The sequence below is a fragment of the Pipistrellus kuhlii genome, unplaced genomic scaffold (assembly GCF_014108245.1).
Source record: "Pipistrellus kuhlii isolate mPipKuh1 unplaced genomic scaffold, mPipKuh1.p scaffold_m20_p_18, whole genome shotgun sequence".
Lineage (NCBI taxonomy): Eukaryota > Metazoa > Chordata > Mammalia > Chiroptera > Vespertilionidae > Pipistrellus > Pipistrellus kuhlii.
This window is the reverse complement of record NW_023425493.1, coordinates 9,224,725-9,242,825: the sequence shown is the minus strand read 5'-3', so window position 1 is coordinate 9,242,825 and position 18,101 is coordinate 9,224,725. Positions and strand designations below refer to the sequence as shown.

The following is an 18,101-nucleotide window of genomic DNA, read 5'->3' as shown; positions in this document are numbered from 1 at the left end:
GATTATTATAATTTCCCTTTTCCTTTCTCTGTCCCTCGGCACACGCAGTAATTTTAAGATAGGGGCTGTGCTTCTCATCTCTCTGCCCATTTTACCAGCTAATAGAGCAGACATTCAGTAATTGTTTAAAAAAAAAAAAAAAAAAAAAAAGAGGAGGGGGGACAGGGGGTGGAAAGTGGAAAAAATCCTGGGACAGGAGCCACCTCTCTGCCCAGCTGTAAGGTACCTTCTTAATGTGAGTCGAAGTGGCTTGCAGGTGTATGCTGTGTCTCCAGGTGGAGCGGGACTTCGGGGCTTCCACCCAGTGTCTCTGACTGGCCCTGGGCATGAAGGAGGTTCCTGGGAGGAGCGTTTGTGATTAGAGCGATCACATCTCTTACTCTGAAATTCAGGCCCTTATTGCTGCAGGCAAATCCCGTGGGACTGCCTTCCTCAGAGGGAAAATGCCTTCAGCCTCCTTAGCTCTCAGCCACACTCACCTGTCAGTGCTCTGTCTGCAACTCTCAGCAGATGCCAGGGCTGTGCCAGAAATCACCTGGCAGCAGAGATGGGGGTTGAGGGGAGCCAGAAGGCCCACTGGGTGATGCCCTTCCCAGTCCCTGCTGATTCCATCAACTGCCTAGAGTCCAGCACAGAGTAGACTGTACCGCTCCTGACTCCAAGGCTTGACGATGAAGAACTCCACCTGTTAGTACTTACTGTGTGCGTTCACACATTCACTCCCTCATTCAAAAAAAATACATGTTACCACCAGGGCCTACTCTGTGCTTTCAAATATATTGCTTGCTGCCGACATCACCATTACTTACATGAAGCCGGTATTTTTCAGTGAGGGCAATTCTGTGGACCTTTGGCAATGTCTGGAGACATTTTTGAATGTTCTGTTTGGAGGGAGGAGATGGTACTGGCATTCGGTGGATAGAGACTGAGGATGCTTCCCAACATCCTATAATATTAGAACATCCCCCAACACCAAAAAAGTACCTGCCCAAGTGCCAACAGTACTGAAGAGTAGAAACTGATCGAATCGAGAAACATGGATTGGGCATCAACTCGGTGGTAGGCACAGAGTTGATGCTCAATGTTATTTAATCCTCAAAACAGCCCTGCAGCGCAGGTACCATGGCTATTTATTGTTCCAGATAAGAAAACTGAGGCTCAGGGAGGTTCGGTTATCCTCCCATTCATTCATGCACTACGAGTCTATTGAGCAGCTCAATAGGTGTGGATTTGGAAAGCAGACCTAGTTGTGCTGGCCCCAGAGTCTGTGCTTCCCTCCACACAAGGTCAGGAAGGAGAAACCGTAAACTAAGTGTGTGAGGGAGGAACATAAATTTGGGAAGAGACTCTACCTGGTAAACAGCACTGCGTTTGAAAAATGATATTACTTTTCCTTTTCTGCTTGCTTCTTTCCTTCCTCCCCACACAGGCTCACCTGCTCACAGACACACACAGGCCCTGGAGGCGAGTCCTTGAGGCCCCAGTTTGCCTTCCAGTTTATTTTGGTGTGGGTGGGGATTTTAGCTTGAGATTGCACTCCCCTTTCCCTATCCCCCACCCCCAAAAATGTTTCTCATCTTACAGACACAGCCAACCCTCCGGCTGGGAGGAGGCGGAGGTATTTCTCTGGCTCCTCAAGTGTCTCGATAAAGATCTGCTCCCTGCCAGCCTCTCCTTGCGCTGATTTAGTGCCTCCGTAGGAGGCGCGGTGTTTTATTTGTAGCTCCGACCGTGGGCTGTTTGCCCTGAGCAGCATGTGTAATGGGAAGAAAATGGACCTTGGAACCAGACCATGTTGGTTCAAGCCCTGCCTTTGCCACCTACCAGGAAGATGGTGCTGGGGAAAGTGGTTGGCCTTGTTGAGCTCTGGGTTCTTCGACTGCGAAATGAGAAGGAAGATTCCCACCTGGCAGGGTGCTTTGAACATGAAGTGAGGTCAAATGTGTTCATCTTTTAGCATGGTTGCTTGGCTGAGCGTGGCTACTTAAGACATGCTAGCCCAATGGCCAGCAAACTCATTAGTCAACAGAGCTAAATAGCAACAGTACAATGATTGAAATTTCTTTGGAGAGCCACATTTTTTTAAACTTAAGCTTCTTCTAACGCACTTCTTCAAAATAGATTCGCCCAGGCCGTGGTATTTTGTGGAAGAGCCACACTCTAGGGGCCAAAGAGCCGCATGTGGCTTGTGAGCCACAGTTTGCTGACCACTGTGCTAGCCATCCTGGGCATCCTTTCGCCTTCGTCCCAGGTTGGCGTTTTCTAGGGGCTGCAGCAGATGGGAGATGTAGTCAGTCCAACCTTCTGGTGGGCCTGCTAAGCCTGGCCTCTTGGCCTCCTCTGGGGACCGCATGGGTAGGTTAGTCCAGGCCCCTGAATCAGCCACAGGAGTGCCCTTGTGCCCTGTCTCTATGGTGAATTGGGTGACTTGACGACAGCCACTACCAACTCCCCTGACATGACCATGTGAGCCAGAGTCATCCATATTTACCCCTCAGCCCAGCAGAGAGCCAAAGAGTGGCACGGAAGAGCGAAGCAGAGAGAAGCAGTGGTACCAGTTGACTCTTTGTGAAGACATAATCTGAAATCATTTAAGACTCTGAGGCTGGGAGGGAGCCTCAAGATACCTAATGATTGTCCTCCCCATTTTCCCTTCTCATTCGTCTCACAACGAGGAACTTGTAGAATGCAGAGACAGAACACGTGCCCTAGACCAGTGGTCGGCAAACTCATTCGTCAGCAGCGCCAAATATCAACAGTACAACAATTAAAATTTCTTTTGAGAGCTGAAAACCGACTTCTGCGCATGCGCCACAGAATTTCAGTCGCACTGTACATGCGTGCCCGCATGTGGTATTTTGTGGAAGAGCCACACTCAAGGGGCCCAAGAGCCACATGTGGCTATCGAGCAGCAGTTTGCCGACCACTGCCTAGACATCTTGTCGCCCTAACATAGCTTGCCGTCCCCTCCGGACACACTACTCATCCGCCTGGGGCAGGAGGGCGGGGGCCTTGCTCCGAGAGCCCTTGGAAGAGGAGCTTCCTTCTCTGTGCTCTCATCTCTGGCGACCTCCTCAACCTCAGGGTCAGCAAGACCCAACTTGACGCATCGCCGTTTGCAGTGTTTGCATTCCTCGTCTCATTTAGTCCAGATAGCAGCTCCAGAGCTGGGCGTGCCTTCTCCATTCTGGGGATGAGGTCAACAGAAACCCCAAGGGATTACTCAGCCAGTGAGCCCTGGAGCCTAGACACAAACCCTAGTCGGCTGAAGGTTCACAACCCCCATGATGCCTTGGTACCCTTGTGCTGTCCTTCCTCTTTTCCTGCCTCGAGTAGCCAGTCACACTATTCTTGGAGCACCTGTGGTGTGTAAACGCTAGCTTGTGGGCCGTGGGAGATGTAAATGAGAAGGAAGGGCCCTTTGCCCAGGTAGCTACCAGGGGTGTGCTTGCCCCCTTCTCAAGTCCTCTGTGCACCATTTCCCAGAGGCCTGGCTCTGCAGCTTAAGGGGAGAAAAGCCCAGAATCCTGCGGGACTGCGCTCCAGCCAGCTCTACAGCCTGTTCCCTTATCTCTAAAACTGGAGACATCGGTCATTCTGGTTCCAACCTCCCAGGACGGACGAAGGGGCACCTCTGATGAGAAAATACCTGTGAAGGCATTTGGAAAGCAAATGAAGGGCCTCTGTCCCCTTCCCATCTTATTAGCAGCCTGAGACCCGCAGAAGACATCTCTATGCTAATCACCATTGTCCCCTGACCATATGTCCTGTGACCAGGGCAATTACAGCTGCATGCTTTAACTGCTGCTGCCCGCCGCCTATGTCCACCCCCCCCCCCATCAATTACAGATGTTACCTGTGTGATGACAGGTTAACGTACAACCCCCTCCCCATTAAAATAAAAGAAAAAAGAAAAGTATAGAATGAGCAGGAACTGAGCAGTAAAACCCAACATCGGCAGGTTGTATGTAACCCAAGACTCGGGCCTGGCAATGCCCTTCAGATGGAGGGAAAAAATGCCAGGAACTTCCATAAGATCTTGGTGATTATCCCCACAGGTAGGGGAGTGACAGATTGGGGAGGGCACGGTGCCCCCGAGGACAGCCTCTCGCAGCCCGGGTTTCTCCGAGGAAGACTTTGACTTGCTTCCAAGGTTGGCGGGTTTGCCTTCAGGAGGTCGGTTGTAGGGAACTGAGCTGTAAATAAGCACCGAGCAGTGGAGAATTTCAGCTTCTGAGTGTTCCTGAGGGCCGCATTCCTGGTGAAGGCCAGTCCCTTCCACCCACTCCCTTCCGAACCCAGCCTCCCACAGCCTCCTTCGCACTGGGGGGAGCTGAGGTCAGCGAGGTAACAAAAACCACCTTTCCCCTGCTGGTCTGGGACACCCCCCCCCTCCGCCCCACCATCAGTCTGGGAGCCATTACCTTTTCCAGATGTGGAAGCATTGCAGGGCTGTTTCACCCCTGGGTCTGCTGGGATCTCTCTCCAAGGGGCGGCAGGTCTTTCTAGTTGATCCTAGCAGAAAAGAAGAAAGTGTGAGATGCTGAGAAGAGAGCTAAGATGTTTGCCCAAAGACACAGTGAGCGGCTCCTAATTCCAGCTCAACGTGCTTAGGGGCCGAAAAACACTGGATTGTGTCTCTCTTCTCCCCCCCCGCCCGCCCCTCACTTCCTACAGGAAGAATTCTGTTCAGAATAACAGTGCAAGTCCCAGGGCGCCATTCCTTAGCTACTCTCTGCAGATGTGGGCCAACTTCTCCCCCGCCCCCATCCTCTCCACCGGGCCTCGGCCTCCCAGCTACCTTCCAGAAGACATTCTGACACTGTCATTACACAGCTGCCAGCAGCACCTGCTGGCACGTCTCTGTCTGTCTCCGTTATAAAGATAACAACCGGCTTTACAAAGAAAGAATGCCAAGCAAGACAGGCTCCGGGAGGTGGAGTTGCAGGAGTTGGGCTTTTTAGTTTTCTGGTGTATTTTTTGCTGTGGTTTATTGTGGTATTGTTTTTGTTTTTTTTCCAAATGACATTGTCTGCCTTTCTCAGTTGATCTCCTGTCCCAGTGGTCGGCAAACTCATTAGTCCACAGAGCCAAATATCAATAGTACAACGATTGAAATTTCTTTAGATAGCCTGTTTTTTTTAAACTTCAACTTCTTCTAAAGCCACTTCTTCAAAATAGACTCACCCAGGCCGTGGTGTTTTGTGAAAGAGCCACACTCAAGGGGCCAAAAGAGCCATATGTGGCTCGCGAGCCACAGTTTGCCGACCATGGTCCTATCCCTTTGCACTCTCCACGCTCTGCTTATGAATCCTCTCTTCCAACCCCCACTTTGAAAATCAAGAAAAGAAAACCTTTTTGGGAATTCAACATGGTGCCAGCATGTGGCTGGGATCTTAATACCTCACAGAGGAGTCACGGGGCTCTCTCCACCCCACCCTTTATTAAAACATATATTTTTATTGGCTTTAGAGAGAGAGGAAGGAACAGGGAAGGAGAGAGGGAAACATGGGTGTGTGAGAGAAGCATCTGTTGGCTGCCTCCTCATGCCCCTTCCTAGGGATTGAGCCTGCAACCCGGACAGGAGCTCTGACCGGGAATTGAAAATTTGACCCTTTGGTGTGCATGGGGGTGATGCTCAACCAACTGAGCCACACCGGCCAGGGCTACCCCCACCCAGCCTTGAACAGCGGAGCAGGAAGTGGAAAGGTGGCAGAACCAGTCTTTCCGTCCTCTCTTCCTGGGCCTCCTTCCAAGAACTGCTGATGCAGGTGATGGAGACAGGATTCTTAGAACCTGTGCCTGGTGATAACTCCCTCAGAAAGCCATTACGTAGGCAGCTCTTCCAGCTCTCGCTGGTACCCGGGGGTTTCTCCTGCTTATCCAAGGAGCCATCACCGGGAGCCCCGCCCGTCTTTGCTTGGTGCCTAGGTGGTTGCCAAGCCCTGACAGATGCCTACTTAGCGGGACCCCATCCTGCCCAGGGAGGTGTAACCCACTCTGAAGCAGCAATGCGCCACCCTAACTCAAGCTGCTCCTAAGTGCCAGGGGGTGCCCCTGGCCGGCTGGCTTCCTCCTGTGCCAGCTGGAGCTCCGATGCAATGCCTATGTACATTTTAAGTGGGAGGTCAAAAGCAATGGACTCTCTTTTGCTCTCAGAGGCCAGAGAGCACTTGTGTTCTGTGACTGGGGGGTGGGGGCTGTGAGAGGGGTCCAGGGGCTCTGCAGAGGTCACCCCTGAGCTCTGTGTGTGGGAACCATCAAACTGATGACTCTGATGGTTTTCTATTGTGTCATGGAAAAGGCTTCCAGGGAGTTCTTGCCAAGTCTTTAGGAGAAAAGTTATATATAGTGAAGGATATGTGTATTTATAGAGAGATATATGGATGTATTTATGCCAGTCGTGCCGGTTAGCTCTGCACGGGGGAGGAGGGGCCTCGGAAGGAGAGGAGAGCACCGGGGTCTCCTTGCAGCTCTTCCGGGCCCTTGGGAGAAGGAAATGGCTTCATGGCCACACTGAGATCCTGGCCTTCATTCCCCGGGACCCCTCCGCCTGGAGCCCATGGAGAGAAGCTCCCTGATGGAGGCCGTGCCTCTAAGTCCAGTTTTCCTTTGAACCATTCAGGCAGGCCCCTGAGGCCTAGTGGACATGCCGGCAGCAGACCTTGCTGTGATCCTGAGTAATCTGAGTGGGGGCAAGTGCAGGGTGCTGAGGGGTGTCAGAGGCCTGGGGGCTTCCTGGCCCCAGGACGGGAAGGAATGACTCCAAACACATTCGCTTTTCCCGTGTGGAAAGAGGTGGCCTGCTGGCCTTAGGGGGCCCAGACCCTAGGTTCGGAGGCCCTAGAGGCTGCTGCTTCGCGGGACCCTCTGTGGGCCCCTGGGGTCTGGAGGAAGAGCTGAAGCCATTGAGAGATGGGCTCAAGGTTCTTTCCACCCGCCCCCTGCAACTCCATGGTGTGCGGTGTGTACATGCCTGTGTGTGGAATGTGTGTGGTGTGTATGTATCTGCAGCATATGCGTGAATGTGGATGTGTGGTGTATGTATGTATGTGTGTGGTTACTAGCATGTGAGGTGGGTGGGGTGGAAGGCTGTGGCATATACGTATGTATGTGTTTGTGTAGAGTGTGTATGTGCCTGATGTGTGCATGCATGCATGTGCTATGTCTATGGTGGTTATGTGTGCATGTGGCGTGTGCATACATAGGTACTTGATATGTGGGTGTGTGTGGGAGTGTGGGGTATATATATATATGTATGTGTTTGTGGGTAGGGTGTGTGTGTGGGGAGTGGAGAGTGTGTATATATTTGTGTTTGTGTGTAGGATGTGTGTGTGTGTAGGGTGTGTGTGTGTGTTTGTGTGTAGAATTGTGTGTGTGTGTGTGTGTGTGTGTGTGTGTGTGTGTGCCTGTGCTCTTCCTGACTTCTCTCGGTGCCGGGACCTCCCACCGTGGGCAAAGCAGCCAGGCCGGTGAGTGAGTCGGGTGGGAGGCTTGGCCGGGCGTGCTCAGTATCTGGCTCTGCATCTCCCATTCCAGCTCTATCCTGTCAACAATTTTCAAAATTGAGCATAACCGCTTACTTCATCCTCAGCCTATGTCCCGGTCCCCGTTCCTGCCTCCACCAGCCCCGTGGAGGCCAGGGGGGTGGTGAGTAAGTCATCGAGTGCCACTCCGCCCACCTTATCTGGGATGCCCTGGCCTACCTTCCTGGGTTCTGACGCTGGAGCAGGGGCGGGGGCGGGAGGCAGGATATTATTGCAAAACCCGCTTGGCTGAGCCGCCTGAGTTCCGCCTGCGCCGGCAGAGAGGCTCCAGGTCTAAAGAAAGCACCCGGGCTGCCAACAGGAACATAATTGTCGTGACATTCTTTCATCGCGCTTCCCTTCGCCCCGTCCCACCCACCCACGCCCATCTTCAGGGCCCACCGTTCCCTCATCCTAGAGGAGCAAGCTGGCCTGGGACCTTCTGAAGAAATCCAGAGCGAGCCTTAGACTCCAGTAGGAACTTTCTAGAACAGCAGTGTCCAAAACAACTTCCTGTGATGCCTGGAACTGTTAATATCCGGTTGTCCAGCACAGTGGCCACTGCTCCCTTCTGAGCGATGAAATGCCTTAGTGCATCTGAGGGACTGAATTTCTCATTTTATTTGATGTCACTTCATTTATTTTTATTTTTTTATTTTATTTTTAAAATATATTTTGTTGATTTTTTATAGAGAGGAAGAGAGAGGGAGAGTTAGAAACATCGATGAGAAAGAAACATCGATCAGCTGCTTCCTGCACACTCCCTACTGGGGCTGTGCCTACAACCAAGGTACATGCCCTTGACCGGAATTGAACCTGGGATCCTTCGGTCCACAGGCTGATGCTCTATCCACTGAGCTAAAAACGGTTTTGGCTTGATGTCACTTCATTTAAATGGGAATGACTGTGTGTGGCCACCATAGTGGCTAATGCAGTTCTAGAATATGAAGTAAAAGCAACTTGGAAGCCTTAAGGAGGGTCCTCCACCTCCGAGTCCCGATTGAAAGGGGATGTTTTGTAAGATGCCCCAGTGAAGTTTACCTCCCCTTGCTCCCAGCGAGCCGGATTCCCACCCCCACCCCCAGGACTAGCCATCAGTCATTCTGTGATCCATTCCCTGGACAAAGGAGCTGGGGGATGGAGCAAGCGTGATGGGGCCCAGCCCTCCCTGCAGCCCCAGATGGCCCCCTCTGCACCTGTCCTCCCCCAGCCCCAGCCTGCACCCCCAGGCAGCGGGTGGGGGCACCGAGCAGAGTGCCTGCAGCTGCAGACCCCAGCTCGCCCTTGGTCTCTGCCCCGTCATTGCTTTTCTGTCAGCAGCAGCTCCGGGCCGCTGACAGTCACCAGAGTCAGAGCGGCCACCACATGTTCCTCTTCCAGACCATGGCAGGTCCATCTGTGACCTTTATTCTGCCGACCTCACCCCTGGAGGGGGAGGGAGCCCCAGAAGAGCTTTCACTCCCTACCCCAGGCTGAAAAATCCCATCCTCCCCCCTGACCTCAACCTTCCGTCCATCCGGGTACCCAGGAGGAAGAGAGGAAAGCCCCCTCTGGGCCAGGAAGTCACCAGCCCCGGCTGGATCCATGTGAGGAGACAGCCCACAGAGAGGAAAGGATTCCTTCTTCTGATCCCGGCCTCTTGGCCTTGACCTGTGCTGGCCGCGCAGCCAGGGAGGTGACCAGCTGTGAATTGCAATTCACCAGGTCCAGCAGCGGCCGGATTCTTCCCAGGAAGGCTAAGCTGCCCGTCCCAGCGTGGTGAGAACCCAGGAGCACTGGCCACAACCCCCCTGGTCCCCTTCTCAGTTGTAGGGCAGCTCTCCAAGGTCCCTTCCTTCCTTCCTCGTAACTGCAGAGGACGCCTACCAGCCAGCTGGAGGAAGGCTGTTGCGCCTCAGTTTCCCCATCTGCAAAATGAGGAGATTGCTCCGTAGGGCCCCTTGGGGAACTAACATTCCAAGAGTGTAGTTTCCAAAACACTCCACTCCTGGGAGGGCTGAGCAGGCACTGCTGGTAGCTACGGAATGGCAGTCTGATCTTCTTGAGGGTTTTGGTGCTCACCTCCCTGTCCGAGTCTGAGCCGCTCCCCACCCGACCTGTTCTGCGCCTAGGAGCCAAGGAGCCGGGCTGAGTGCTGAGCTAGACAGGGCGGGAGGGCGAAGACAGATCCGGTGTGAGTTAGCTTTTGTTTGTGTAACAGCGAGCCCTGGGAGGAGTTGAAGTGAGATCATGGAAGGGACTTCCTACAGCGGCTCAGTTCCCAGGGAGACTTCCTACAGCGGCTCAGTTCCCAGGGAAACCTAGCGTTCCCTTTCCTGGCAAGATTTGCAAATACGAACATTAGAGGGTGCATCTGGGTCTTGAAAGTTATTCTTCAGGGCATTAGTGAAAACGGTGCCTTCCCCTCCTCCCTTCCTCCCTCCGTTCACCACCCCTTCCCACCTCCAGGGCCCGTCCTGTCCCCCCACCCCCCAAGCCCAGGCCCTTGGGGGCCTGCAATGCAGATGGTGGGAAGCCTCCGGCCAGGGAGCAGGGGTAAACTCCCAGCCCTTCCCTGACTTCTGACCTCTGCACCTTTCTTGCTAGAGATCCCTAAATTACCGAGCTGTCTAGCCCCCTCTGGGGGGAGGAAGGCCGTCGGGGCTGACGGGGAGGAAGAGCTGAGAAAGGATGAGGTGAGGGTCAGGGGTCCTTTCACAGTATGTTTTGGCAAAGGAGGCCTGTGGAGCAGCCAGGGGGACAGGACTTTCATCCTCCCTGAGCCTCCCTCATGCGGAAAGCAGCAGCTGCCACGGGGGCGGTGATTTGAAGCCTGTGCTCTGGGGAGGGGGGCGCACCCCTCGGGGTGAGGGGACATGGGGGGAAGAAATGGCTGCTCAGGAGGACGAACAAGGCTTGGCTCAGTCCTGCTGGCCTGGGTGAGGACCACGTGGATGCGAATGCGAAGGGTCCGCAGAGCGCCAGCCAGGATGGTACCCCTCCACATCGCCACGTCACTGCGGAGAACATACATGCAATCCTTTCCCCCGGGGCAGGCCAATTCAGGCCTAAAGGAAGGGAGAAGCCACAGGCTCGGGGCCTGGAGACTGGGATTCCTGTTGGGAGTTCCAGGCTCCAAAGTATAGCCCGTCACCCTTTCTCACGCCCGGGCAGGAGGGAGACACCAAGCGCCTGAGCTGCCCCGGAGCCAGAGCTCTCCTTTGCCCTGATGCCACCACTCTCATCCCCAGCCCCCAGCCCCGGGCTCCTCTGTGCCCGCTCCCCTTGGCTGCTTTGGGATGAGGCAGGAAGGAGGCAGCGAGCTGGTCTCCACTGGAGCTAAGTCTCCAAAGACTCGGCCGTGGTGTCGCGTGGCCTGTTTCCATGCTTTGTCCGCCACTTGCTAGCTATGACTCTGGGACCCTCGGTGTCTCTGCTGTGGGCTGGGGTGGTAGTGGCACCCCCTGCGTGCCGGGTCCACAGGAGTGCTGCTTCTGTGCTAGCTCGCTCGTTCTTGTTCTGTAGCACAAGGGGACAGCCCAGTACCAGGCCACGGCCATGGCCACGGCCACAGCCACGGCCACGGCCCCAAAGGCCCAAACCGTTCCTCTGCCTCCTCCTCCGGCCCCAGCATCCAGGCGCAGAGGTGCCTGCGCAGGCTCCAGCCAGGCCCTCTCCCTCTGCCCCAGGCAGAGGCGTTTCCTCCGTTGACAGCCTGAAGACAGGTCATTTTTCTTCTCTCCCCATATAATGGCCTTCACTCCCCTCCCCGCCACCCCCTTTTCAAGCCTTAATGACTTTAACATACACACAGTGCTTTAAAAAAAAAAAAAAAAATACAAGCCCCCAGCGAGCTGCCCCAAACCTCTGGTCGTGGAGGAGAAACACCCCGAGCACATGTTCGCAAGTCACTGCTGTGATGACAGGGGGCCTTGTGCTAATTTCCTCCCGTGTTTGAAGCCAGGGCGGGGGGCGGGGTGGCAGGCAGCGAGAGGGAAGCAGCGGAGGACTCGGGGTATTTGGTTGCTGCCTTTGATCCTTTCAGAAACACTGCTGCAGCATTTAGGGGACCATTTCATCCCTGGAAATCTTGGAAAAATAAGAAACAAGGGTCGGTGGGTGGTGGGGGCTATTGTGGAAGGAGAATGCTACCAGATGCCCCTTTCTCTCCTTGAAATTTTGGATTGCTGCTCAGTCTTGTAGTCTTGTATCTTCGGGTAAGGGACGGGCGGGAGGAGATGACCTCTAAGGGGAGACGTAGCTCTCACTATGTAGGAATTGGCTGAGGCCCCCTTCCCTCATGTGCATGGTTTCACCTCCAGTTTCTCTGTGGGGCCAGCAGAGCCCAGGTGCCTCAGCCTCTCCAAACAGGCAGCGTCCAGGGTGAACCTCTCGCCTGCCTTCCTCGGGGCTGGATCTAAGTCTGCAGAGTGAATACGCACGGATGGTTCAGTGGGGGTGGAAGGTGGGTACTGCCGGCCTCTTGGCTGTTGCCTTAGCCCCTCACCGGCCCAGACACTGGCAGACCCCTGTGCCAGGAGGAGGGGAGGTGACTGACTGGAGGGAGGCTCCTGCAGAAGAGGAGGATGGGGAGCAAGGGGCTAGGAGCCCCAGCTGCACCCCCTGGCATGGAAATGGAGCTGGCTGGGGTCCAGGGTTTCCTCCAAATCAGAAGCAAATGCACGAAAGCTGCAACCTTACCCCTTGACCGAAGACGGGAAAATGCCCGTCTGACCTCACGTTATTGATGCTATTATCGTCATTATTGGTAATATCGCCAATCAGCATCCGGTAATTTGCCAGTTTCAATGGCGAGGGGGCTGCGGGCCTCCTCTGGGCTTTCGTGTGCAGAGAAAATGAGTTGTGGCAGCCTCCCCGCCCCTCTCCTCCCCTCTACCACCCACAGGGCCTCTCCTCCCACCCTGTCCCCAGAGACTCCCCTGGCCCAGGCCCAGAAATGCCTTCATCCTGGGGAATGGGGATGGGGCGGGGCACTGACTGGGTGGGAGCACTGGATGCCAGCATCCGAGGGAGGCCGTTGCCTGTGGGGTAGCACATGGCCTTCCTCCAAACGAGAAAAAGACTTTAATCCTTAGTGCCCCGAACAAGTGGGTCTCAAACCTGGGCCTTCGCCACAAGCCCCTGAAAGGCGTTAGCATGCAGATCGCCGGGCCCACCATGGAGGCTCGGGTTTTCATGGGCATGGGGCGGGGCCTGAGAACGAGCATGTCCCAGTTGCCGATTTTGCCAGTTCTCAGATAAGGCTGAGGCTCTGGGTCTGGGGACCACACTTTGCGAACCCCTGCCCTGCATCATCCTAAACTGGGTTTATGTAAGGGGAGAGGCCCTCAAACTCCCCTCCTCCTCTCGGCCTCACGGATACAGGTGTTTAGACTGTGCCTCATTCAATACCCTCAAAAGTAGGTTCCCAGCCAGGGGCCAGGCGCCCAGGTGCCGTGTGAGGTAAGAATGCTGCTAGCTCTCACATACACGCCCCCCCCCCCCATCCCCTTGGGTAGGAGGCAGAGGCAGGCAGCACCCCCTCCCCCCGAAGATTTATCCCTTTGCGTGGCATTTCAGGCCTTCCCCAGGGGAATGACTCATGTGTAAACCTCTGTGGGGAATGCTGGGCCCCAGCCAGCCTCTCCTCCCTCCTGCGTCTCCACCTGTTCCTCTCGCTGAGCTCCAGGCTCACGGAGTGACAGTGTCCCTGTCCTCCCTGGGCACATGCCCACGGTGCACGCTGTGTGTGCTGATTCTCACAGCAAGGCTCCCACCCATCGTTCCGTGCTGCAGTCTGCCCCTCCCCTCTGCCGCAGAGGGCTCAGGATTCTCCATAAGCATGGCTTCCCCCCCTTCATCCCCCTGGTCCCAGGTATCTGTAGGAAAAGGAGCAAAGAGCACAGGAACTGACTGACACGTGGTGAGCTCCGGCAGCAGGCAGAGACCGCGCTGGCCTCATGGCACGCGGTCTCCGATCAGCAGCAGCGTTTTCTCCCCGACACGTGCCCCAGGCCTCGGGGGAAGGCCCCCAACTTGTGTTGCAACAGCAGGCTTGAAATCTCGGAGCACACACTATAATAAGACACTGACAAAACCCAGCCCAGTGGCTCTCAGACATGAGTGTGCACCCGATTCACCTGAGAGCTATAAAACTCCCCCTACTATAAAAACCCAGGCCCTGGGTTTCTGATTCGGGACCCCCGGGACCAGGTGAAGACTGAGCATTTGCATTTCTGACAAGCTCCCAGGCTGGGCTGATTGCTGCTGGTCCAGGGACCACACTGAGAACCACTGTGCTGGTCCCACCGCCCATCAAATAGGCTTCCGCTGGCTGCAATTCCATGTTGCACTCCATCCCAACTTGATTTCCATCCCTACAGAGGTTACCCTCGTTCTGGGTTCTCAGGTCCCTGAGGAAAAATGTGGCCAGCACACTAATTCCATGTTGTTTCTTCCTGCTTTCAAAAGGGAATAATTATTCGAGGGAACACGGAGCGCTCGCTCAGTGGCACTGTCCGAGTTTTGCATATATGAACCCTCATAATGATCCTGTGAGGTATCTGTGATGATTATCCCCATTTGACAAATGAGGCAACTGAGGCACAGGGAAGACAAGGTTCATCAGAGGCAGAGCAGGGGTTCAAACCGGGCAGTATGGTGCTAGAACCTATTCTCCTAACCAGCCTTCAACGCGCTGGGTGTCGGTGGTAACTTAGGGGCCGTGCTGGACTCGGCATGGGGTGGGTAAGAGAAATACACAGATGGAGAACGTCGCATTTCGCCGTGTATTAACAAAGGGGATGCCATAGGATAATATAAAGATAGAAGCATGGACCGAGTGCCCAGGGCTTGAGGTGGAGAGAATGAATCACCACTCTGCCTGGGAAAGCGGGAGAAGGTATTAGAGGAGAGTGGGCCTTGGAGCTTGGATTCTGAATAAAAGCAAAGGCTGAAGGCCACTCCCCAGCAGCAGGTGGAGGAGTCTGTGCAGAGACCCTGTGGGCACGGACCCTGAGTGGCCCCGGGGCTCAAGGAGGCAGGGACAGGGGGAGAGGGCCAAAGGGCTAACCTCCCCAGCTTCCTTGGTGACTCATCCCCCCTGAATCAGACCTCTCCTCCTTGGCATTTCCTGTCAATTGGGACAGCATCCCTTGGCTGTCTGGTTTCCACGTTGGGACTCTCTCTAGTGTATAATATCTTTTCTGTTCTCCTCAAGGCGTTTCCAACAGGTAGCGACCTCATTCGGACCTTGTCACTCATGGTCCTTGGGTCTTACTCTCCATGACCCCACGTCCTGCTGATCTCTAGCCCAAAGCCCATGCTTGGGTGGACTGAGGCTCCTACTCTGGCAGGAAAGGGTGCGCTTGGGCACATGCAGAACTAAAGAACTACCGGGGTCACCGCCCTCCCTCCTGCCCACCCCCGTGGAAATGGACGGGCCCCAGAGTAAATTACAGGCCATTGGGACTCCTCCGCCGTGCTCCCCTCCCCTGCGTTTAAGAGGCTTTGCCTGCTCTGTGGAACCGCGCGCTCTTCATCAACATGCTCCCACCTCTATTTCCTCACCTGTGAAGGGGCAGCAAGTCCTCACCCATTTATTCAACAGAGTTTGTGTGACCTGAAAATTAAACCCAACTCGGAAAGCATTTTGTAAACGGTAAAGCACCGGGCAGGTATGAGGGAGAGGAGGGTACGTAGGCTGGTTGCTTCAGTCGGGAGCAGAATTGAGCCATCCATCAACTAACTTCAAGCAAAAGCCCAAGATACCACTCAACGGGAATCTGACCCATGTCCAACCCTGTAACTATCCCAACGAGTCCCCAGGTGCCTGTTAACTACCTTGTGAACTGTAGGGTCTTCCATCTCGGACTGCTGGGCTTTTTCAGGCATTCTCTTGGGAAGTCTGCTTTTCTGAAACCCTTTCTCCAGACGGTCTCCCCCTCCCTGACCCCTTCAGGACCTCTGGGTGTAACTCCCACCCGCCACGGGGACTATGGATAACCTTTTCAGATTTCCAGCCCATTCCCCAGGGGAGTCGTTCCTACTGGTATAAAGCCAGCTGACCCCAGGCCTCCCAGCAGAGAACAGAGCCAAGCAGGAGGATACAGACCTCACCGGGAGGCCTAGAATTTTAAGAGATAAAAAGCACATGTGGAGACCTTGTCCTCCTTAACAGGACTTTTCAGAGGTCATTTTCCCTCTCTCGCTGCCTTCAAATCAAGAACCTCAATCCTTTCTTACTTGGATGCTAGAGCCCTTGTGTCTCCCGTTCAGAGGACTCCCACGTGGCAGGTATGACAGCCCCAGCGGGGACCATGGAGGCACCTCCCCCAGAAGAAATGCCCCCCCTTCTTGCCCAGTGGCAGGCTGTGTCCCACGCTTAGTCCACACTGCACTGTCTGTCAGATGCTGAGCTGAGCTGAGTGGACCTGGGTGGGAGATCCATATTTTTAAAATATATATATTTTTATTGATTTCAGAGAGGAAGGGAGAGGGAAGAGAGATAGGAACATCAATGATGAGAGAGAGTCATTGATCAGTTGCCTCTTGCACACCCCCCACTGGGATCGAACCTGCCCAGGCATGTGCCCTTGACCAGAGTGGAACCCAGGACCCTTCAGTCTGCAGGCGATGCTCTATCCACTGAGCCAAACCAGCCAGGGAGCCACAATCTCTTCTTGACCTAGCACATCCCCATCTTCTCCCACACTCACCCCCTTAGCCTTCTTTTCCACCCTCCCTCAGTCTAATTTCTGAGCTGTCTCCAGGCAGAGGGTCCCCAGGAGTTGTACCCCTTCTCCTAACTATTTCTGCAGGAGTAGCCATCTGCTCACTGCTGATGGCCGGTGGGTGTGCAGTTGAGCCCTGGGTTCAAAGGGTTCTGGGAGTTCCCAAGAGTTGCCAGTGCATAGAGTTCCAACCAAGGCTGGCTCACAGCTGACCCTACTCCCCCAAAGAGAGCGATTGGCTGGGCCTGGCCGGGGAGTCTGAGCACCGTGGAGGGGTCAGAGCAGCAGGAGACGCTGAGGGAGACCAGGACACAGCAGCTCATTTTCTCGAGGGGATTTCTCCTGCGTCCACCACTGCAGAATTGGGAATGCCATCACTTGGCGGCAGTGGACTTAAGGTCAAAGGGGGAGAGGAGGCTTCAGGGCTAGTGTGGAGCAGGAGATGTAGACGTTAATGAGAACTTCAAGCAGAGGAATTGGGCACAGGCTCAGCAGGAGCACCTGGCAGTCTCTGTTGTCTTCTCATACAACCAGCCTCCCAGGAGGCATGGGACCGCCTCCCACTTCCCTCTGATGGCATCCGGGCCACCAATGTAGGTGTGCCGCCTTCATTACCTGCCACTGGTGCCCTTCCCAGCCATTTCCCTGCGTTTTGTCCTTCTCTCCTCACCCCGCACCCCGCCTGCAGCCCGGCTCCATATGGTCCGCACATCTGGCTGATGACCATCCGGAGACATTGACGCCTTTATCCCTCCCTCCGCAGCCCTCACCTCCGCCCACCCCCACCCGCTGAGCCTCCTTATGACTCTACCATCTGTGCTCCTCCCTGCCTCCCCCAGGTGCCCTGCAAAAATAAAACAAGAACACAGGCTCTCCGAAGAGTTATCCCTCAGCTCCCCGCCCCCAGCCCCACGCACAGCCTCATCCAGTCCCCACACCCCTCGTGCCTACATTCAGAAACCCATCTGGCTGACAGGAGCTGAGACCAGGAGGTGGGCAGGGCCTCTCCATGACCAGGCAGGCCCGGGACACGTTTGCAGAGACCCTTCTCATCATCCCTCTGAGAGTCCAGCCTCCGACCCCAGGGCCCTCCTCAGAGGCCCCCTTGCATAAGGAATCAGACCCACATAGTCCACTAACTTCTTTTCTCTGCAAGGCATCCTTGGGCCCCTCTGTCTCTGGTGTGAGTATGTGCCTGTGTGTGTGTGCGTGCGTGTGTGTGTGTGTGCGTGTATGTGTGTGTGTGTATGTGTGTGCACACATGTCACGTCTTGGCATCCCGCGCGCAGGCAGCATCCCCTGGCAGGACGGAGGCAATGAGAGTCGAGCAGACTGCAGCAGCAGATGTTGCTGGGAGTTCGTCGTCCTGGCTCAGTGCTGCCCATCCCTCTGCAGGTCAGGCCTGTAATGAGAGGATTAATTTTCTTTCCCTCAGCCTCAGCCCCGATATGGCTGGCTTATGCTGGTTCAGCCGGTAGCATTTCCACCGGCAAATCCCCTGCCCACCCTGGAGACGGGCTTAGCACACGCACATGGGCCCAGAACCGGATCTGCCTGGAACCCAAGCCTTGGCCCCAGATCCTGGTCAGATGAGACAGCCTGGTACCGAAGGAGCAGCTCTGGTTCCACTGCAGACAGACTGGCTTGGAAAGAGGACTGGGTGGGGCCGTGGCCATGGGCGAACCCTGGATTTGCCATGTGCTAGCTGTGCGACCTTGAGTACGTGACTCACATGATCGGGGCTTCGACTTTCCCATTTCTTAATGAGCATAATAACACGGGACTCACAGGACTTGTTCGAGGATTAAAGATGATAACATATTCACATGTAGTGAGCGCTCAGCTAATGCTCACTAAGTCTGAT

At 55.0% G+C, this 18,101-nt stretch overlaps 1 protein-coding gene across 4 annotated transcripts in view; it reads left to right on the top strand.

Annotated features, from left to right (window-relative positions):
* The window catches only part of PLXNA2 (plexin A2), a 210,937-nt gene that overhangs the window by 48,451 nt on the left and 144,385 nt on the right, over positions 1–18,101 (top strand). Inside the window, exon 4 of one of the 4 annotated variants that reach the window (XM_036441961.2) lies at positions 1,701–1,949. The exons of the other annotated variants lie outside the window; for them this stretch is intronic. Coding sequence (XP_036297854.2) covers positions 1,701–1,934 — 234 coding nt within the window. The 3' untranslated portion in view covers positions 1,935–1,949. Of the gene's footprint in view, positions 1–1,700; positions 1,950–18,101 lie in introns of those variants that run through there. 4 annotated transcript variants of the gene reach the window in all.